This window comes from Lactuca virosa, chromosome 7, assembly GCF_052849685.1.
Source record: "Lactuca virosa cultivar CGN04683 chromosome 7, Lactuca_virosa_CGN04683_v6, whole genome shotgun sequence".
NCBI classification, from domain to species: domain Eukaryota; kingdom Viridiplantae; phylum Streptophyta; class Magnoliopsida; order Asterales; family Asteraceae; genus Lactuca; species Lactuca virosa.
The window spans coordinates 245,300,507-245,321,939 of NC_136432.1; the positions used below are offsets into that span (position 1 = coordinate 245,300,507).

The 21,433-nt window shown below is 36.9% G+C and overlaps 1 protein-coding gene and 1 pseudogene across 1 annotated transcript; both read right to left on the reverse strand.

Moving 5' to 3' along the window:
* Positions 1–1,148: 1,148 nt before the first annotated feature.
* Positions 1,149–1,775, reverse strand: LOC145127681 (secreted RxLR effector protein 161 pseudogene; annotated as a pseudogene).
* A 165-nt stretch (positions 1,776–1,940) lies between these two features.
* LOC145127682 (uncharacterized) lies at positions 1,941–3,065 on the reverse strand. Its single transcript, XM_079062831.1, has one exon. It carries the CDS (start codon positions 3,063–3,065, stop codon positions 1,941–1,943), a length of 1,125 nt encoding a protein of 374 aa, XP_078918957.1.
* Between the last annotated feature and the right edge of the window lie 18,368 nt (positions 3,066–21,433).

The window sequence follows — 21,433 nt, forward strand, 5'->3', positions numbered from 1 at the left end:
CATTGTTACTTTAATATATTCTTATTAACATATTTCCAAGCAACTAATAACGTTTAAAGGTTCTCATATGGGGTTATATATGGCTGGAAAAAGAGGGTAATATTCAAGACTATACTTGCTTGATTACAAGATCAAATCAACACACATGCATAGCTAAATTCCAACGTAAAGGTATGGAAATAGATTTTGAACATCAAGAATCGAAACTTCAGCAAAGAAAAACCGAAGGTCTACAGCCAAAATGGTGCATACATACATCATACGTATTCCAAAAAATCAATGAGGAAATACATAGTTTGTGTTTATCTGTGGGGGGTTTTCGGGACAAAAAAGTATGAAGGAATGATAGAGTGTTCCATGGCTTTTCAATCCAGATCATAGGGGCTGTTAAGTGACATAGAGGATGGTTCACACATGGAATTATGGTCGAAAGATGTTGGTCTTTTGCAGGAATAACAAAGACCTTTTACCAAGAACACAGGGCACAAGAAAGTGGAACTGCACATGGGACAAAACAGCTAGGTGACAAGAAGGGTAAAACAAGAATTTGCAGCTTTATAACTCTGCACAGTGAATAAGAAAAAACACAGAAGACAGGTAAAGGCTCAGGGGATAATTTGAGGCAAAATGCTCTTTTATTCGCTGAACAAAGAAAACAATAAACTGGGATACACGTTACAACGTACACTTGCCTTCCAATTGAAACTAAGACTTAATAAAAAAATAGGAACAACCTAGCTACATGCTAAAGACCAGGGAATCATCTTCACACGTGGTCTTTGATTTATTCAATGAGGAAAAACTAACTAATACTAATTAAAATTGTGCAGAAAAAACCCCTCAGCTCTGAATTATTTCAACATTTTTCCTCCTAATTCAGAGTTCTCAACCTTCTTCATACCAATAAGCTTACACATTTCCTCATGTTTCACCTTAGCCAAAGCTTTTGTAAGTAAATCTCCCTTCTGTTCCTTTCCATCTACATGTGCAACTATGATTTCACCATTCTCCACACACTCCCTGATAAAGTGAAATCTTATATCTATGTGCTTGCTTCTTCCGTGAAAAACTGGGTTCTTCATGAGCTCTAGAGCTGACTTGTTATCAACATACATTGCCACTGGTGGGATGTTTTGACCTGTTATTGATCACAAGAGCCTTCGCAGCCAAATGCCTTGACATGCAGTCATATTGGCTGTCATAAATTCAGCCTCACATGAAGATAGAGCTACACATCTTTGTTTTTGTGATGACCAAGAAACCAGCTTTCCATTCACATAAAACATCATCCCTGCTGTGCTTCTTCTATCATCCAGATCCTTTGCATGATCACTATCCGAATACCCTGCAATCTTAATTTTCTTTTCTCCTCTTGTGTAGACCAAACCATGGTCTAAAGTGCCCTTTATGTACCTGAGAATCCCTTTCACAACTTGAAGATGAACCATGGTAGGTCTCTCCATAAAGCGACTCACCACTCCTACTGCATATGCCAGGTCTGGACGGGTATGAGTCAGGTACCTAAGTCCACCCACGATACTCCTGTACTCAGTGGGGTTGACCAGATCTCCATCTCCTTCTTTAGTCATCTGTGTCTTATGCATCATGGGACTTTTGGTGGGATTACACTCAAGCATACGAGTCTTTGCTAGAAGGTTTCTAGCATATGCTTCTTGTTTCAATGAAATAGAGTTCTTGTGTTGGTTTACCTCAATTCCCAAGTAGTAGGTTAGAAAACCAAGATCACTCATTTCGAATTTTGCATTCATCTCCATCTTGAACTCTTTCACATCATCAGTAGAACTTGCAGTCACCAACAAGTCATCAACATAAACTCCAATAATTAAAGTGTTTCCATTCTTCTTCCTGGTGTATACAGAGTATTCTTGGGGGCACCTTTTGAATCCAAGACTTTTCAAGTAAACATCCAGACACGAGTTCTATGCCCTGGGCGCCTGCTTTAGGCCATAAAGTGCTTTTGACAGTTTGTAAACCTTATTTCCTTCACCTTTTTTCTCAAACCCTTCTGGTTGTGTAACATATACTTCTTCTTCTAACCTTCCGTTTAGGAAAGATGACTTCACGTCAAGGTGATGAACACCCCAGCCATTCGAACCAGCAAGAGCAAGAATAACACGAACAGTTTCAATTCTAGCAACAGGGGCAAATACCTCGTCATAGTCGATTCCATACTTCTGTACATAGCCTTTTGCCACGATCCTAGCGTTGTGCTTCACTATTCTTCCAGTCGGGTCACATTTTACTTTGAAGACCCACTTCAAACCAACTGGCTTCCGATTTCTTGGGAGTTCGACTAGGCTCCAGGTATGGTTTCTTTCAATCGAGGCTATCTCAGCTTCCGTCGCCTGTACCCATTCCATCTTGCGACTAGCCTCGGTATAGGTTGAAGGTTCGTCATCACTGCTCACCATCATGAGTTCTTCCGGTGGTAATTCAATTTCTTCTGTGTTTTCGTATAGATCAGTGAGCAATCGGTAGCGTTTGGGGGCTCCACCACCTGTGGAGGTCGATATACTGCTTGGAGTCGACATCGGGTTTGGAGAAATTGGGGTGATTGGCGAATCGGGTGAACCCGGTGGTGTATTGGCGGATGCATCGTCCTGACTTGTGTAGCCTGGTGAGTTAGTGGGCTGAGGTGATTTGGCCCAAGCATTATTACTATGCGATGGCCCAGCATCTTGTTCGGGTATATTCGACCCATTTTCTTGATCAGGAGTATCAGTCACCCATTCAGCATCATCGTTATTGACCTCGTCACCGAAGTCAAAGCCTTCAACAGCGAACGACATCCCTGGTGTCGATTTGATCTTTGACGTACTCTCCCATACCCATCTCCGATTTTCTTCAAAGATTACATCCCTGCTTACATACATAAAACCTGAATTAGGGTCTAGAAGTCTGTGAGCCTTCGTGCCTTTCTCTGTTCCAAGATACACCAGTTTCTTGCTTCGATCGTCCAAATTCTTAAGGTGCCCCTTCGCTACTTTCATGTAAGCAACACAGCTAAAATTTCTTAGATGACCAACATGGGGCTTTTGTGACATCCCCTAATTTCTCGGCCAGAAAAGACTGATTTAATTTATGCTTTTAAAATAAAATCAGAGTAATCTTTTTAAAAGATGTTGCAGAATTCGTCCCCAAAACAAAACATGACAAAATTTTATCAAAACCTTTCTTAAAGAAATATATATTATCATTTTATATCAAAACCTCGGGATGTCATGTTCCGATACAGCTCACAAGCATAAACAAGACATTATAAGCCTTACAACAGTTATTTACAACTACTGGCCTATAATCCAAAAATCTCTCATCATCATCCGACTATGCTCGGGGTCCACTACCTGTAATACAAAAAGCTGAGTGGGTCAGGCTTGGGAGACTGGTGAGCATATAGGGTTTTCAACCCATAAATAATAATAAATTTATTAAATTCATTAACCAACAATAACTCTTATTACCCATTCACGTTATCCTCACTTTACGTCCCTAAACACCTATCACGAGCGACCTAGCCTAAGGATTATCATCGGGATGGACACTACTGCTAAGGGGACTCCTCAGCCATACATGTCCTAAAGGCAACCATGAGGGGGATGGAGTACACCAATGAACATATAGTTCACCAACACCTACAGGTTGCGAACCTGCTAGCGTTCCACTGGATTGTCTAGAAAGGTCCTTGGTCGTCATCTATACTCCGCTAGACGACAACAACAACAACAACAACAACAACATCGAGGCCTCTCATCATTTTAACACACATCGACTATTTCGTCTACCCATGTTTTACCCAACATATTTGTAGATAAAAATACATATACAATTTAAAACTTGTATAAAACATCTATTCAACAGTCATCTCAAATAAACAATTAATATAATTACACATAGCACATATTTTATGGAAAATACTTCATATCTATGTGTAAGATAAAAGTGACTACACAGTCACTTGATTTAATGATAATCGGGCAGCACTCCGTTTCCTAAAACAATCGTTTCTAATAAAACCGGGAGTTTTATTGAGAAACCGGGCTCTGCGAGGGTTGGGCTTCAAAACCGAAAAGATAAATTTTTCCGGGTCTTCGGGCACTTCGGGACGTATTTTGGGTGTTTGGTATAATACCAGGGCTTTGGGGGAAGTTGGAATGGAAGAAATATGGGTTTAGGGGTGAAATATGGCACTTTTCCAAAATATACCCGGGAGGTCTCGCAACCTCCCTTTTATAGGCGAAGCTCGGATCCGGAGGAGGGCAGGTGGTAGCAGTAGCGAAGGCCAGGTGGAGGGTGCGAGGTTCGGACACCGGCGCAACACACGTCGGCTTCGGACTGGTCCAGCGCCTCGGATGCGAGGAGTCACCGGGCATGCGTCGGAGTCTCGGCTGCACAGCGCATCGGTGACTGAGCTGCTTCGGACACGAGGCGACACGCGGCATGCTTCGGTTGGGCCTCCCTTCGGTCGTATCACAATCCGACATGGGGAACGCATGCGAGAATCCGGGTGACGTGGCCGAAGTCTGACCATGCAAAATTTCTCGGATTTCGGGATTTTCTCGATTTTTGTGCCCCAACTTCTAAAATCCATAACTTTCGCATACAGGCTCCGTTTTTTACATTCTTTATATGCACGCGTAGGTAAAATTATGCTCTACAACTTTCATTTAGACTTCGTCGGCTAATTTTGATTTTAATTTTAATATTATTATTTTTAACAGACCGGGACAGGAAAATCCGTTAAAAATTCATAACTTCTTCATCCAACGTCCGTTTTCATCTGTCTTTTTACCGTTGTACTACTATTGATGAGATCTTCGATTCTCGTTTAGGTGGTGTCGGCTAAAAATCACTCGATCTAAAATTCGAGTTTTTAGTTGTCTACTGCTAAGCTGAAACTTAGAAAAATTATAACTTCCTCATACAAAGTCAGATTTGGGCGTTCTTTTTATACATACTCTCGGTTTAACGAACACTACGACTTTCATTTAGATCACCAATGTTAAAAAGTAGTTTATCAAAAACTCACTTTTTACGTCATTCGGCACCGTGCCGGTTTTGTCGCGGAACTTCGACAGGTCATAACTTCTTCGTTATAACTCGGATTTCGGTATTCTTTATATATCCGGAATCCTTGTCACGACCACTACAACTTTCTTAATAGATATCAGCTTTATCTAATATTTATTTTCGATGCTTATTTTTATTCTTAATTAATTAAATCCTATTAATTAAGCATAAAACACATAATTCACATAATAATCACATAATTCCTCTTCATTTTTTCAAAATGAGTTACAAAGGTTGACCTAGACTATTACATCATCATTAATGCCTATCTTAGAAACACGGGCGTTACAGCTTTCTTCCCGTCCATAGTTCATACGGTGTGGTTTCCTTGAGGGCTTTTGTGCCTAATCGGTTCAATACATAGACGGCGTGAGTCACTGTCTCGCCCCATAAGACATCGGGAACCCCCATCGTCTTCAGGCAGCTCCTTGTCATCTCCAGCACCGTCCGATTCCGCCTCTCCACCACCCCATTTTGCTGTGGAGAGTAGGGTGCGGTGTAGTGGCGCTCCAATCCGGTTTCTTCACAGTACTCATCAAATTGCTTCGAAAAAAACTCGCCTCCACGATCTGTTCTGAGTACTTTTAGCTTTTCACCGGTTTCATTCTCAACTTTGCTCCTGAAGTTCTTGAAAGTATGAAAGGCTTCATCTTTAGTTTTCATTAGATATACCCACATGACCCTGCTGTAATCATCAACTAAAAGCATGAAATATTTGTTTCCTGCAGGTGTTGGAGATGAGACTGGTCCACACAGATTGCCATGGACCAGTTCCAACTTCTTTGTGGCCCTGAAATTTGTGCTTGCTGGGAATGGAGTTCGGGCTTGCTTTCCTCTCAAACACCCCTCACATGGTTCTGATGGTACCCCCACCTTGGGAATTCCTTCAATCAGGCCCTTATCAGCCATAGCCTTTAAAGAGGTGAAACTCACATGGCCTAGCCTTGTGTGCCACAACCATGCTGGATCAGTTAGATTGGCCATTAAGCATCTTGGTGCAATCTCTTCTAGTTGTATTTTGTAGAGCCGATTTGGAGATTTATTCACCTTCATTAGTAGTCTTCCTGTATCATCATGCACCCACAGGACCGGCTCCTTAATTCTGATCTCATCACCTCCTTCAGAGAGCTGCCCAAGACTAATTATATTGCTGCAGAGATCAGGTATGTAATATACATCCTTCAATCTTCTTTCTTCTCCATTTTTGCACTGGAGTAGAATCGATCATTTCCCTTCGATCCTTACTTTAGTTTCATTCCCGAATTTCACTACCCCATGGACTTTTCTGTCCAGGCTTTGAAAATTGTCTTTGTCCCCAGTCATGTGGTTGCTGGCCCCAGTGTCAAGGTACCACACCTTGGACTGATTCAAGGCTCCCCCATGTGGCTTCACCTCAGGCTTCACCTCTTCTTCATTTAGAAGCACTTCCCCTGTCTCTTCAAAGGCTGCCAGCAGCAGAGCTGGTTCATTATCATCATGGACCAGGTTAACCTCTTCATTTCTTTCGTTCTTTGTGTTCTTGCACTCTGCTGCATAGTGCCCAAACTCCCGACAATTGTAGCACTGCACACCATTTTTATCTTGACTGCTAGAAGTACCTTGGCCTTCCTGATTATGGTGACCACCTCTGCCATGGCCACCACGACCTCTTCCTCTGCCTCTTCCTCTGCCACGTGAACCACTAAAACCACCCCGGTTTGTCTTTGCTTTTGAATCAGCCTCACTTTTCTTCTTGTTCTTCTCTGACCATTGTTGATAATCCATGAGGAGTTTTCTATCTTCTGGTTCAGTATGACATTTCATCCGTTCTTCATAGGCCTTAAGCCTTCCTATCACTTCTTCAACAGACATGGAGTTTATATCTCCAAATTGCTCAATTGTTGAAGCAATTTGGAGAAACTTGCGTGGTATTGCCCTCAACAGTTTCTTCACAATGTAGCACTCTTCTATAGTGTCCCCAAGCGTGCGTATGGTGCTTACAATGTTGCATACTTTCGCAGCAAAGTCATCTATCACTTCTGTCTCCTTCATTGTCATGGTCTCAAACTTTGTCTTCAGTGTCTGTATCCTAGCTGTCTTCACCCTATCTGCTCCCATAAACATGGTTTTCAAGGCATCCCATGCCTCTTTGGATGTCTTCTTCTCTGCCAAAGAGAGTAACAAATCTTCAAGGATACCTTGATAGATGGCTGCCAAAGCCATCTTATCTTTCTTGACTTTCACAACTGTGTTCTGAGTCCTGGGCTCCACTGCTTCCCAAACTCCTTGAGCTTGCATGAAGACTCTCATTTTTATGGCCCATGCTCCATAATTACTTCTGGAGAGCATTGGGTAATGAAGGGTGATCTGACTTTCCTTGTCGCCATTTCCATTGTTTCCAGTCATTCCTTCTCGGGACTGATACTTGGGCATGCACCTGGAAGCTCTGATACCAGATGTTGGTCTTTTGTAGGAATAACAAAGACCTTTTACCAAAAACACAGGGCACAAGAAAGTGAAACTGCACACGGGACAAAACAGCTAGGTGACAAGAAGGGTAAAACAGGAATTTGCAGCTTTATAACTCTACACAGTGAACAAGAAAAAACACAGAAGACATGTAAAGGCTCAGGGGATAAGCAAATTGCTCTTTTATTCACCGAACAAAGAAAACAATAAACTGGGATACACCTTACAACGTACACTTGCCTTCCAATTTAAACTAAGACTTAACAGAAAAATAGGAACAACCTAGCTACATGCTAAAGACCAGGGAATCATCTTCACACGTGGTCTTTGATTTATTCAATGAGGAAAAACTAACTAATACTAATTAAAACTTGTGTAGAAAAAACCCCTTAGCTCTGAATTATTTCAACAATAGAAACATATTCACAAAATCATGAAAGATGGAAAGGAGAAGAGGCTTGGATGCCAGGTAACTTCAGCCACCAGAACGGGTTGTCAATGAGATCGATACGACCTCATGTTCACATGATTTCAAATGAGAGGGACAAAGAGAACTAGACAAAGTTCTTCCCAGAAGGATGTCGAGCCGGAGAACCCTCTTTCCTGTTGTTAACAACCTCCCGTCGCACCCTAAATCTATCGTTCAACTCTCTCCCAGGATCTCGCCCCTTGTTGTCACCGAAGTATGGCAGCCCAAGAAACGATCGTCCGCTTTTTTTTTTGCTTCCTCCTGTCGATAGTTCAACAGCCCAAAAACAAGATGGGCAAACTCTTCGATGATTTGCTATAGTGTAAAAAACAGACGAGGCTTTTACTCCATATAATGCGAAAAGTTTAAAGTTGCCGTTTCATAAGGCCAGATTAATCTGGTTTAATTCTCAAGTTACGTAATTAATACTTAGACTCTCATATTTAGTACATAACTCACCCTTCCCACTTTAATAACTTTCAATACTTATTGTTAAAACCATACCTATGATAATATAACGTAAATTAAAACAAAGTTACAACATTTCTCCTCCATCTTTCTTTCTTTATTCATAATCTCCCCTTCCGTTTTTATTGAATTATGTTTAACCTTCATATATATATATATATATATATATATATATATATATATATATATATATATATATATATATATATATATATATATATATATATATATATATATATTTTCCATGAAATCATTTATCTATTATCATTTAACTAATTGTTTTATATATTAATTAACACTATTTTTATTAATTTATTTCATTATATATCCTTAAAAACGAATTAACCCTAAGAAAATAAAGATTCGACTAACATGAGCTAACATCTTTGATGAAAACAAATTCCGGTCGTTACAATATATATATATATATATATATATATATATATATATATATATATATATATATATATATATATATATATATATATATATATATATATATATATATATATATATATATTGAAGTTTTTATGGTTTTTTTTCGTCTTCAGCGTATTGTACAAACATTTTATGTGTTAATCCCGGCAAAAATCAAGTAGATCCATATTAGTGGCAATTAAGAGAAATCGGCTATCTTCTGTATCTGTAGTTCAACTGCTTCTCCATGTTCCATCTTTAACCTTCTTCTATGTCCACTAAAGCAGTTAAACTCCTTCTGCACGTCCTTCCTTCTTCATCCTCCATCACGATTGGTAAGATGTTGCCTATTTATTATCAGGATTAGTAAGTTTGTCAGTTTTTGGAAATCGGTTACCTACGTTAACTATTTGTTTAACCTCCCTTGTTCTTCCTGACTATCATGAGTGTCAGGCTGGACTACTACCTGATTTGTCTATGTAAGATGTTTTTATGTACTTTAACATGGAAATGTGGAACAACTCTTTCTTAGCACGCTCACTGTTCATTTAACTATGGAAAATATGTACACAATATATTTTATACTGATTATAATTGTTCTGTTGAGTCGGTGGTTTTGTTCATGTCGTTTTGTGTACAAATCGGGTGCAAATTTTGCTATTGTTAAGTGTAATGAGTATAGCCTGGATCAACAATTAAGGTGTGACGTACAAGCACCTATGCGTTCAACGTTGAATAAAAGGTAAATACTTATAGTGGTTTGAATTGTGCTTTCTAATGGATTGGGTGTATTTGTTTTTATGTTGATTTGTGTTCAACATGGGTGAGGTTTATGGATTTCACAATGTTTTTGTAACTGTTAAGACAAAGGAAAATCCACTTATTCCAGAATAAATTGTGAGGTATGTTGTCGTTACATTTATAATTCATTTTGCAGTTATAAGAGTACTGAATTTTAATTTGAATTTTTTTGACAGGGAATTAAAAACTTACCGGTCTGCTGAAATTTGCTATGTAGAAAATATAGTAGATGGTCAGACTTCATAGGAAGAAAGGGCACTCATTCTTTTTTTTTTTTTGACTTCAAGAAAACTGGCATTTAATGACACACATTGCGTGTCATAAAATGGTGCAAATAACACACAAATGTGTGTCATTGAAGCCCCTGTCATAAATGAAGACGACACGTGTTTGCGTGTCATAGCCTTGCAACGCAAATTTACAGCACACATTTAGGATACACAATGCGTGCCATAAAGGTGGATAGATAACATGCAATGCGTATCATTGAAACCCCTATCATAAAGGAAGACGACACACATTTGCGTGTCGTAACCTTACAACACGCATTGTGTGTCATTAAAGCCCCTTCCATAAAGGAAGACGACACACAATTTGCGTGTCATAATTTTAAATATTTCAAAAATATATATTTTTATAGATTTACTATTTTTTCAAATTAAATGACAGTTAATGTTTCATAATATAAAATAATATATCATATACAAGAAAGGCAATCCATTTCACAATTTATTGTATTTCAATTACAGATAATTCTCTTTCGTAAATCCAAGGGCAATGTCAAAAACTATTTATAAAGGGGCATAACGACCACATCAAGCAATAGGTCTCTAGTTCTCTCGATGTTGTCTGTTGATTACGAATAGGAACAATATTTTCCTGCAAACAAAACAAAATTCTAATGTTTATTAGAATCATGCAAGAAATAGCAATGCACTTTCATTTATTTGTTCACATCCTATGTTCATTAATTACAATATGATAACTGTGTAGGTCTTTCAAAGTATGATCCCTTAATAAAAAAAATATTGAAAGTATAATGCTATAATAAATAAATAAATGAACATAAACTGCTATTTTTTTCATTTATCCCAACCAATTCAAATACCTTTATTTGTCCTGGAGTTGCATCCTTTTAAACAATGTTCCATTTGGCTTTTAAAAGTTGAATGCATAACACACAAAGTGAAATTTAAGAAGTAATAACCGATATACATTTGTAAATTTGGTATTTGGATATAAAGACAACCTGAATAATGCAACTGGTAGTTACCTTTAAATACTTGAGATTTGTGTCATGTGCCCACCTGTTTCACTTACTTACAAAAGAAGGAAGAATAAGACAATAAACAAAAGTAGTGGGATGGCTAATGATTTGGACGTGTATGAGGACAAATTGGGGGACCAGGGTACCTTTCCAGTATGAAGATCAACTTCCATCAACTGGAGAAGTTTAACTATTTGCTCACATCAATATTAGAAAATAGGCCTTCACCATGAACCAACTGTAGATTCGAAGGATCATGTGTATCTTGTACTACTTCAAATCTTATATACTTGTAATTGTTGACTACATTTGAAACATCCTCACCATATGTATACTAAATAGCACTATAGTTTCATGTTCAACATTAGTTAGAATGTTATCAATAGTTTCTTTTAAAAAGTAAGTGTAAAAGAATTTTAAACACAAAGGTCATATGGTGGTGCAACAAATTTTGTTACTATTGTTGTTGCTGGGATAAAAGAAGAAGTGCTAGTATGATTGGAAGCTGATGGAGTTGTTAAAAAGGGTTGCACGGTTATTATAAAACTTTGATGTATTGTTGTCAGTGTAGCATCCCAAAAATTTCAGATAAAACTTTCATTTTTAATTCATTCCAAAGTATCCAATAATCATATCAAATCAACCAAAAATATGTCATAGTAAAAAGTCATCAGAGTACAAAATCCCAAAATCATAAATGCGAAAAAAGAGTCATGGGCGGATGCGATGCAATCATGACGGACCCTTCCTTTTCTAGCTGGAAGCACCTGAAACATAAACTGAAAACCATAAGCACAAAGCTTAGAGAGCTCCCTCAAAATACCCCATACTATTCATACATAACCATCAAAGCATAACTGGGTCTATTTCACCCCCTTCGGTCTCTTTCAACCAATACTGGGTATATTTCACCACCTTCGATCTATTTCAACCGGTACTGGGACTATTTCACCCCCTTCGGTATCTTTCAAACGGTACTGGGTATATTTCACCCCTTCGGTCTCTTTCAACCGGTATCAGGTCTATTTCACCGCCTACAACTAGCATACTATCATATCAGCAAGAGTCATAGAGACAACATGCATATACAGGTATAACATGAAATTGTCCCGAAGACATCTATCATCCTATAAACATAATCCAGTGGGCCGACATTGGTACATTTGACCCACGAGTATAGTAAAGGAACTCACCTCAGTCTGAAGATAAGCCAAATCACACTCGGGCTGTTGAATCGTAAAATCATACTAAATCTCAAATTATTTAACCATAATTAAGAATTAAGTCATTAACCCAAACCGAGGGTCCAAATCCTAAATTTCGACTCCTAGGGTAAAAAGGATGCTTTACCCTTCCCCTAATGGGTCTAACATATCACAGTCCAAATCTAAACTAGCCCAAAGTCCAAAAAGGCCCAAGAGGCCTAAATCCCACCTTGGTCCAAAAGGCATAAGATCCACTAATGGCCCATCACTCTAAACCTGAAAATCTCCATGGTGAGTATGCTAAGCGTTCCACCAGTACACCCAACGTACTCGATTGCTACACAAGGATCGGGATCCCAGACATATACGCTCAGCGTACGTCGTCGTACGCCCGATGTATGCCCCAGTTAGCCAAAGACATCCATTAAGCACTTAATGCTTTAAGTCCAACGTCCAAAACACAGATCTAACTTTGAAATAAGGTCTTAATCCATAAAGTTGCCAACTTTATGCTATTGCATGACTTAAAAAAGGTATAAACTTCATTTCTAGCTTCTATACTCCATAAGATAACCATTAAGTCATGCATGGTTGGACCAAAACCATCATGACATGATTTTTATGAATAAGGGACCCCAAAAACACCAATAAGTACATCCCAAATCTTCTGGAGTAGCTTTTACACACAAAACCAACTCACGGGACCAACATATGCTCAAAACCCTAACTAACCTAGATCTAAGCAAGGAATCAACAAGGTTAAGACTTTATACCTCCCGGAGGCTGAAAATGATGAATAGAATTTGGATCTACAAGCTCCTAATTGATCAATGCTCCTCTACAAGGCTTCTTCTTCTTCTATATGCACCAGATGCACTAACACACACATAAGGGTCAGTCTCCTGCGAAATGGGTTATGGTTTCGAGACATAGCTTATAAGAGGCAATGAAGGCTGATAAGTAGAAAGCTTTGGGGTTATAAGGTATTTAAGTAGGGTGCCAAACCTAAAAATTAGGGTTTGCCTCTGACTGACGTACGCCTAACATACAAATGGGTACCCCCGGCATACTAGGGGGCTACCCCGTCTCATGCATTCTTTCAAGTACACCTGAATTACCTTATGTACGCCCAATGTACTAGGGTACTTAAGTCAAAAATAAAAGAAAATGAGTATCTAAGATTTTACCTGACATTTCGGGCGTTACAGTCAGGTAGGATAGATATATGGAAGCATATTGTCTTCTGAAAAATCCTTTCGTGGTCAATTCCTTGATACACATCCAAATTAATTATCATAACCCTGTATGTAGATTCAAGTGACTCAAGGTTTCAGCTACCTATTTAATGTAATTAAACATAAAATAGAAGAAATAGACTGAATGATTGAATCGAAATGTACTGAATGGCTACAGAACCAATCCTTTGGCATTAGAGAGGAGAAGGTATCTCTACAATGATTTCTCACTAATTACAAAACAAGATAATCATCCTGACAACCTTGACCTTCTACTTATAGCCGTATCTACATGACTCTGCTGTCAAAAAACCAAACTACCCTTGATATATTGTTTGACTCTTTACTAAACAAAATACTATAGATCAACAAGGTCATTAATTTTGATAAGTCCTTTTGCTCCTTCTAGTATAAGTAATCCTTAACAGAGGTTTACCAATTTTATGATATCATTGGTAAAAAATTTCCATGAAATATTTAAATGGATAAAAGCATAGTGAATAGATATGTTAGCATATGCACAAAATCCTCTTCCTCGTTTTGCACAAGAATCATACTAAATTATAACATTGGTGTTGAGTTTTCTGATTAGACCCACATTTCTTCTCAAGTTAACAGGTAATTTAGATTCTTGTTTCTGGTTGGTTTCGTAGATTAATAGTCTGTTTTGCTCCTCGTCATAAAACGAGGTATTAGATGAAATATGAGGTATGCTTCAGAAGCTAGTAGTGTAATGACCTGAACATGGAAAAATTGCTTCCATATATATTTTCCTTATCAAAAATATTTATTAAAGATATGAATATTTGTAAATATAGAATTTATTTATTATAAATTTGATGTTACCTTGACTATTAATCAAAAGAAAAGGCAACTTAATTTATCATTAGTTTATAGAATCCAAGTTTTTTTGGATTCCTGTTTTATGGGGTCCCTTTTCCCTTACTACACCCAACCCTAGTTTGTTCTTCTTTAAAAAGGTATGCACAGGCTCCGACCTGCCTTGTTTGGAAAATGATGATTAGTTGTTTCCAATGAAACATGTGTATCTAACCAATCATCATTAAACAAAAACTTGATGTATACCATTGAAATGAGGATAAATGCATCTGATTAATCAAAGATAATTTCACCTAAAAACTAATATTAGAGGAGGATATGGGCCTTGTAGTAGATGAACCCTTTACATTCCCATCTCAATTCTATGGAAAATTCTCCACTGGTTTTGTAACATTTCGACTCTAGCGACATTCCCCTCTTGACAATAACATGAGCTATTGGATAAATTAGAAACATGGTAATCGTAATTCAACATTGCCTCTCTAGATAAATCAGAAACATGGCAAATATAAGGGTCCAGATCTAACCACTCCTTTGTGTCAAGTAAGCTGCTCAACAACATATAGCAAACTTGAGGGATAACTTCAAAAATAAGAAACAATAATACCTCAACAAACATGAACAATAATAATACTAAAAAAAACATGACTAAATTCTTCTTGGGATTATGACTTAGTTGGTTGTTCTAAATGATTGCTCTTTCCAAACACCATTTTCAGTGACAAAAAAGGAATACACTCAATATAGTACATAGCTATGAAAAGGAAACAAGAGTAGAAAGTGGACTGTTAAAAGGAAAGAAGTGTAAAAAGTGAATTCTAAATAGAATTGAGGATTATATGCATCGTATATATACATATACAATCATCAAATACTTTAATTGATTCTATGAACTAGTTTATAACCCGTGGGAATCACAGTTATAAAATTAATTAAACTTTTATAATAAAAATTTATAATTATTAATCAATTATTTTAAATAAGTCATTTTAAATAAATTATTAATTAAGAGATATATCAAAATTTTAAAGTTATTATAACTTCAAATTTTACATATAATTAGAAAATGTAAATTTGAAATTTGAAATTAGTTGCCTAATATATCTACATGACACATGGTATAATATTAATGAGGAGTCGTATTAGAGTGACACTTGGCAAAAGAAGATTAAAACTATTCGTTTATTAGAATAGGGATTGTAAGGAAACATAAATCGAAGAGCATGGAAGTGGAAGCATCACTATGTAGATAAGATTTTCCCGCTATACTAAAATTAAAGACGCAAAAGTGTTAATTTGAGGCTCAATTCGGTATTGGGCTATGTGTGAAACGATATGAATCTGATTGGATTGCAGATCGTGTCAAGTTCAGTGATCCTTATGACTATGTCTTCAACACTACACAAAGACCTGCATTAATAGATAAAAAAACTAGGGGAAAATGTCAACAAGAATTCAATAACTTATTCTAAGTTTAATCGATTCGATAATGATATAATTGGAGGTTATGTAGCCAAGAAGCTTAATTACAAAGGTAATTAATGCAAACAATAAAAAGTGATTTAATTCCAATGGTAACTATATGCATTTATAACCTAGATTTCACATAATTTGAAATTTTAAATTGGCACCTGATAATTTTCTCGAAAAGATGCGTGAATCGATGAAACAAAAAGTCAATTCTAGTTTACGATGTTGTGGTTTCTATATCTTTCTTGTGCTTGCTTGCTATTATAAAAGATAGATACGAGATTGAGAGAAGCTATACATACCTGATGAAGGGGGAGAGAGACCAGGAGAGGTGGTAGAGGTGGGTGAGGGTTGGAGTCAAAGAAACAGAGAGACAAGAGGGGAGAGAAGATAGTTGATTGTGTAAAGAAGGGGAAATATATAAATGAAGTTTAAGGAGAAACAAGGTAGGCTTCTCTAATTTTTAGGATTATCCTTTCCCGCTAGCTACTAAGTATAGGATGGGACGTGTATTACTTATAAAATGACATCTTATTTTAGGACAAACTAAAATGCATATCGTAAACTCTTCAAATTTTATAATAAATGACAATTTTTTTACAACAACCACATTTGCGTGTCTTAAATCGGTGCGTGTCAGAGTTCATGTGTCATGAAAAGTCTATTTTCTTGTAGTGTTTAGTATAGTTTATGTGCAACGTCCCTATTTTCAACCCGAATTGTTTATTTTTATTTCATAAAGTATATCAGAGTATAATTACATTATGCAGAAAGATGTTGCGTGTTGGTGATTTTAGTGTTATCAATATATTTTGGGGTAATTATTATTAATAATGAGATAGGATGAGCTCCATTTACTAGCCAAGCTTGGAGGTGCGGGGTGCATGCTTGGTGTGAAAACTATGAACTTAGGAATATAGGGGTCCGGGGGAAACGCCCCTGTGTGTAGGGTTCCAAGGGGCTGCAGCTCCTTTGCGGGGTCTAGGGGCAGCACCCCTAGTGGGGTCCAAGAGGTAGAGCCCCTAGCGGTGCTTTAACCGATTTTAAGCACTTTTCCCTAAAGTATAAATCAAATGTGGATGATCTAGAAAAAAGGTTGAACATTCATATACACGAAATTAAATCATAATTTCTTTATCTCTCGAGAACATATCAAGCAAGGTATTTTATGTTTTCAATTCGAATTAGGGATGATTTACAGATTTTGGAAAGTGTTTGATAAACACGGTCCTTGAACCTATCCAAGTTTGTATTTTTTTTTATTTTGTTCCCTTAATCTCTAACATTTGAAATCTGTAATTTCTGTAAAGAATAACAATGGTAGAATCTGTTAAGGACATGGCTTCCAAATCCAGGAAGGTGGATAAGTTTGAAGGAACTGATTTTCATCGCTGGCATATGAAGATGGAATTCCTTCTTACTACCCTGAAAGTGGTTCATGTTTTGAGCACTCCAGCACCAGAACCAATGGAGGATGAAACCCTTGAACATACCAGAAGAAGATGAAAATAGGAAAATGATGATTACATATGTTGTGGGCACATGCAAAATGGTATGTCCGACTCTCTCTTTGACATTTATAAAAATCAAGAATCTGCAATAGATATGTAGGATGCCCTTGATTCCAAATAATTAGAGAATGCCCCAATTAAGAAATTTATTGTCAGTAATTTCAACAATTACAAGATGGTGGATTCAATGCCTGTCATGGAACAATACAATGAACTCATGAGGATTTTGGTACAATCTAAACAACAAAAGATGCAAATAGATGAATCCATTTCTGTCTCAAGTGTTATTGACAAATTGACCCATCCTAGAAAGACTTCAAACACACACTGAAACATAAAAAAGAAAAGCTTCTTTAGTACAACACGACAATCACTTGAGAATTGAAGAGGGTCTTTAGGCTCAAGAAAGTAGCAAGGGAAAAGAAAAGGAAGTTCATGGATCGTTAATGAACATGGTCGAAGATGACAAACATAAGAAAAATAACAAAGGAAAAAGGAAGAAGAAAGATAATCATCATAAGGGTTCAAACAAGAAAACATAACTTTTGTGTTCGAACCCGGTCACATAAAGCGAGATTGTCGTTTAAAGAATAACAAAAATTATGCAAGAACTTATGGATAAGGATCTAAAAATCAAGGTCCAAAACCACAAGTTTAGAATTTTGTTTATGAAATTACTACTATTGGTGTTATATATCACGTAACACTAATTCCTGAATCATTCTATGCTCAAGATGATAATCATGCATGGTGGATAGACTCAGGGGCAACGAGTCATGTGTGTAAAGATTGCTCTTGGTTTAAGGATTTTGAAGTAGTTAATGATGGATCGGTGATGTACATGGGATACCATAATAAAGCACTTGTTATGGGTCATGGTTGTGTTTCTATATGTTTTTTTTCTGGAAAAAGTCTTCCTCTGAAGAATGTTATTCATGTTCCTAAGATTAGAAAGAACTTAGTTTATGGTGGTGTAATTAATAGATGTGGATATAAACAAGTCTATAAATCTGATAAGTATGCATTATCTAAGTGTGGTACAATCATTGGATTTGGATATTATTGTAACAGAATGTTTAGGTTGAATGTAAACGATAAAGTTCTAGATTCTATATGCATGGCTTGTTCTAGTATTGATGATTCTTCTTTATGACATGTTCGTTTAGGACATATACATTATAAAAGAATACTTGAAATGTCTAAAATGGATTAATACCATATTTTGATGTTAGTAAAGAAAAATGTAAAACTTGTATGCTAACTAAAATAACTAGACAACCTTTACCTAATGATTATTCTCATTTTTTCTATGTATACTTAATACGTTCCAAGGATAAAGCCCTTGATAAATTCAAAATTTATAAAAATGAAATTGAATTGCAACAAAATGATTTAATCAAAAGACTTAGCACTGATCGTAGTGGAGAGTATTATGATCCTTGTTATTTCTAATATGTTGGTATTATACATGAAATAACTGCTCCATATACTCTTCAAAACAATGGGATTTATGAAATGAAAAATAGAGTTCTAAAGGAAATGGTGAAATCTATGTTGTCTTACTCAGCTTTGAGTGATGTTTTTAGGGTAGAAGCTATGCTAACTGCATACTATCGTGTAAATAGAGTTCCAGAAAAAAAGGAACAAGATAACTTCCTATGAACTTTGGTACAAAAAGAAACCATACTTTGGATATCCTGAGGTTTGGGGTTTTTGGGATGTAGTGAGGTTGATTTAACCAAAAATGAAGACTTTGGGTGAAAGAGGTATTGATTTTATCTTTATTAGATTTGCGGAGCATTCCAAGGCTTATAGGTTATATGTTATAGAACCTAATGCTTCTGTTTCAGTTAACACTTTATAGAATCTAGAGATGCAACATTTGATGAAAATTGTTTTTCATCCATACCTAGACCAAAAGATTTGGTTCCTAATTCCAGTGAGACTATCAAGGATGTTGTACCCGATTCAAATGAATCACCTAAGCTTAGAAGAAGCAGGTGACAAAGGAAAGCTAAATCATTTGGTAATGATTTTCTGCTTTACTGAGTTGAGGGTTCTAGAGATTAAATAGCAAATCAATATTCATATTGTTTTAGTGTTGAAGAGGATCCTAAAACATTAGATGAAACAATGAAATCTCAAGATGTTCCTTTCTGAAAAGATGCAATAAATGATGAGATTGCATCGTGGGGAATAATACATGGATGTTGTCCAATCTTCCTCCTGGATGTAAACCTTTGGGGTGCAAGTGGATATTCAAAAGGAAGATGAAGGTTGATGGATCAGTTGAAAAGTTTAAGGCTCGATTGGTTATTCAAGGTTTTAGACAAAAACCTGACATTGACTATTTTGATACTTATGCTCCAGTTGCTCGTATATCCACCATTAGACCGCTGATTGCCTTAGCAACAATTCACAATTTGGTTATTCACCAAACGGATGTTAAAACAACATTCTTAAATTGTGATATAGATGAAGAGTTGTATATGAAAGAATGTGAAGGTTTTATTATGCCTGGTAATGAGCATAAGGTGTGCAAGTTGGTTAAATCATTGTATGGGCTGAAGCAAGCACCAACATAGTGGCATAAAAAATTTGATGATGTTGTCTTGTCTCATGGTTTCAAGTTTAATCTATCAGACAAACGTGTATATAGCAAGTTTAATGATTCTGGCAAAGGAGTGATCATATGCTTTTATGTAGATGACATGTTAATATTTGGTACCGATCAAAGGCAAGTTGACATGACCAAATAGTTTTTATCGTCTTAGTTCTCCAATCTCCATGAACGATATTGGGGAGGCAGAAGTAATTCTTGGAATAAGAATTAAACGCGAACATCAAGGAATATAAATTTCATAGTCTCATTACATTGAGAAAGTTCTTAAGAAGTTCAATTGTTCTATTTGTTCTCTTGTGAGTACAAATTTTGATCAAAGTATGAAAATTTTGCCAAATACTGGTGAAGCAGTTTCACAAATTGAGTATTCAAAGGTCACTAGGTGTATGATGTATGTTATGACCAAAACAAGGCTTAATATTGCATTTGATGTAGGACAGCTAAGTAGGTTTACTAGCAATCCTAGTACTCACCACTGCAATCAGTAAGGAAGGTGCTGAAGTATCTTAAGAAAACCATGGACTTTAGTTTAACTTATGTAGGGTTTCCTTCAGTTATTGAAGGATATTTAGATGCTATTTGGATTACTAATGTTGAGGACCACTCTTCTACAAGTGCTTGGGTGTTTCTTCTTGGTGGAGGGGCCATTTCACGGGCTTCTAAGAAACAAACATGCATCACAAATTCAACTATGGAATCTGAATTTCTAGCCCTTGCAGCTACTGGAAAAGAAGCAATCAGGGAAATGAATTTGATCTATGAAATTCCTTTGTAGCCAAAGCCCATATCACTATCTCTACACACTATGATAGTACTTCCACCATGGCAAAAGCATATGGTCAAGTGTATAATGGAAAGTCAAGACATTTGGGTGTTAGGCACAACATGGTACGTGAGCTCATTACTCATGGTATCATTTCTGTTGAATTTGTTCGATCTCAACAAAACTTAGCTAATCACTTGACGGAGGGTTTAGCTAGAGACTTGTTAAAGACGTCAGTTATAGGAATAGGATTAAGGCCCACTTGATATCTCTATGAGTGAGATACCTAATTCCCTTCTAATAATAGGTTAGAAGATGAATTCAATAAACAAGACATTATAAGCCTTTCAACAGTTATTTACAACTACTGGCCTATAATCCAAAAATATCTCATCGTCCTCCGACTATGCTCGGGGTCCACTACCTGTAATCATAAAAAGCTGAGTGGGTCAGGCTTGGGAGCCTGGTGAGCATATAGGGTTTTCAACCCACAATAATAATAACTTATTAAGTTCACCAATCAACAATAACCCTGATTACCCATTCCCGTTGTCCTGACTTTACGTCCCTAAACACCTATCACAAGGGACCTAACCTAAGGAATATCATCGGGTTGGACACTACTGCTAAGAGGACTCCTCAGCCATACATGTCCTAAAGGCAACCATGAGGGGGATTGGAGTACGCCAATGAACATTTAGTTCATCAACACATACAAGTTGCGAACTTGCTAGTGTACCACTGGACTATCTAGAAAGGTCCGTGATCGTCATCTATACTCCGCTAGACGACAACAACAACAACAACAACAACAACAGCGAGGCCTCT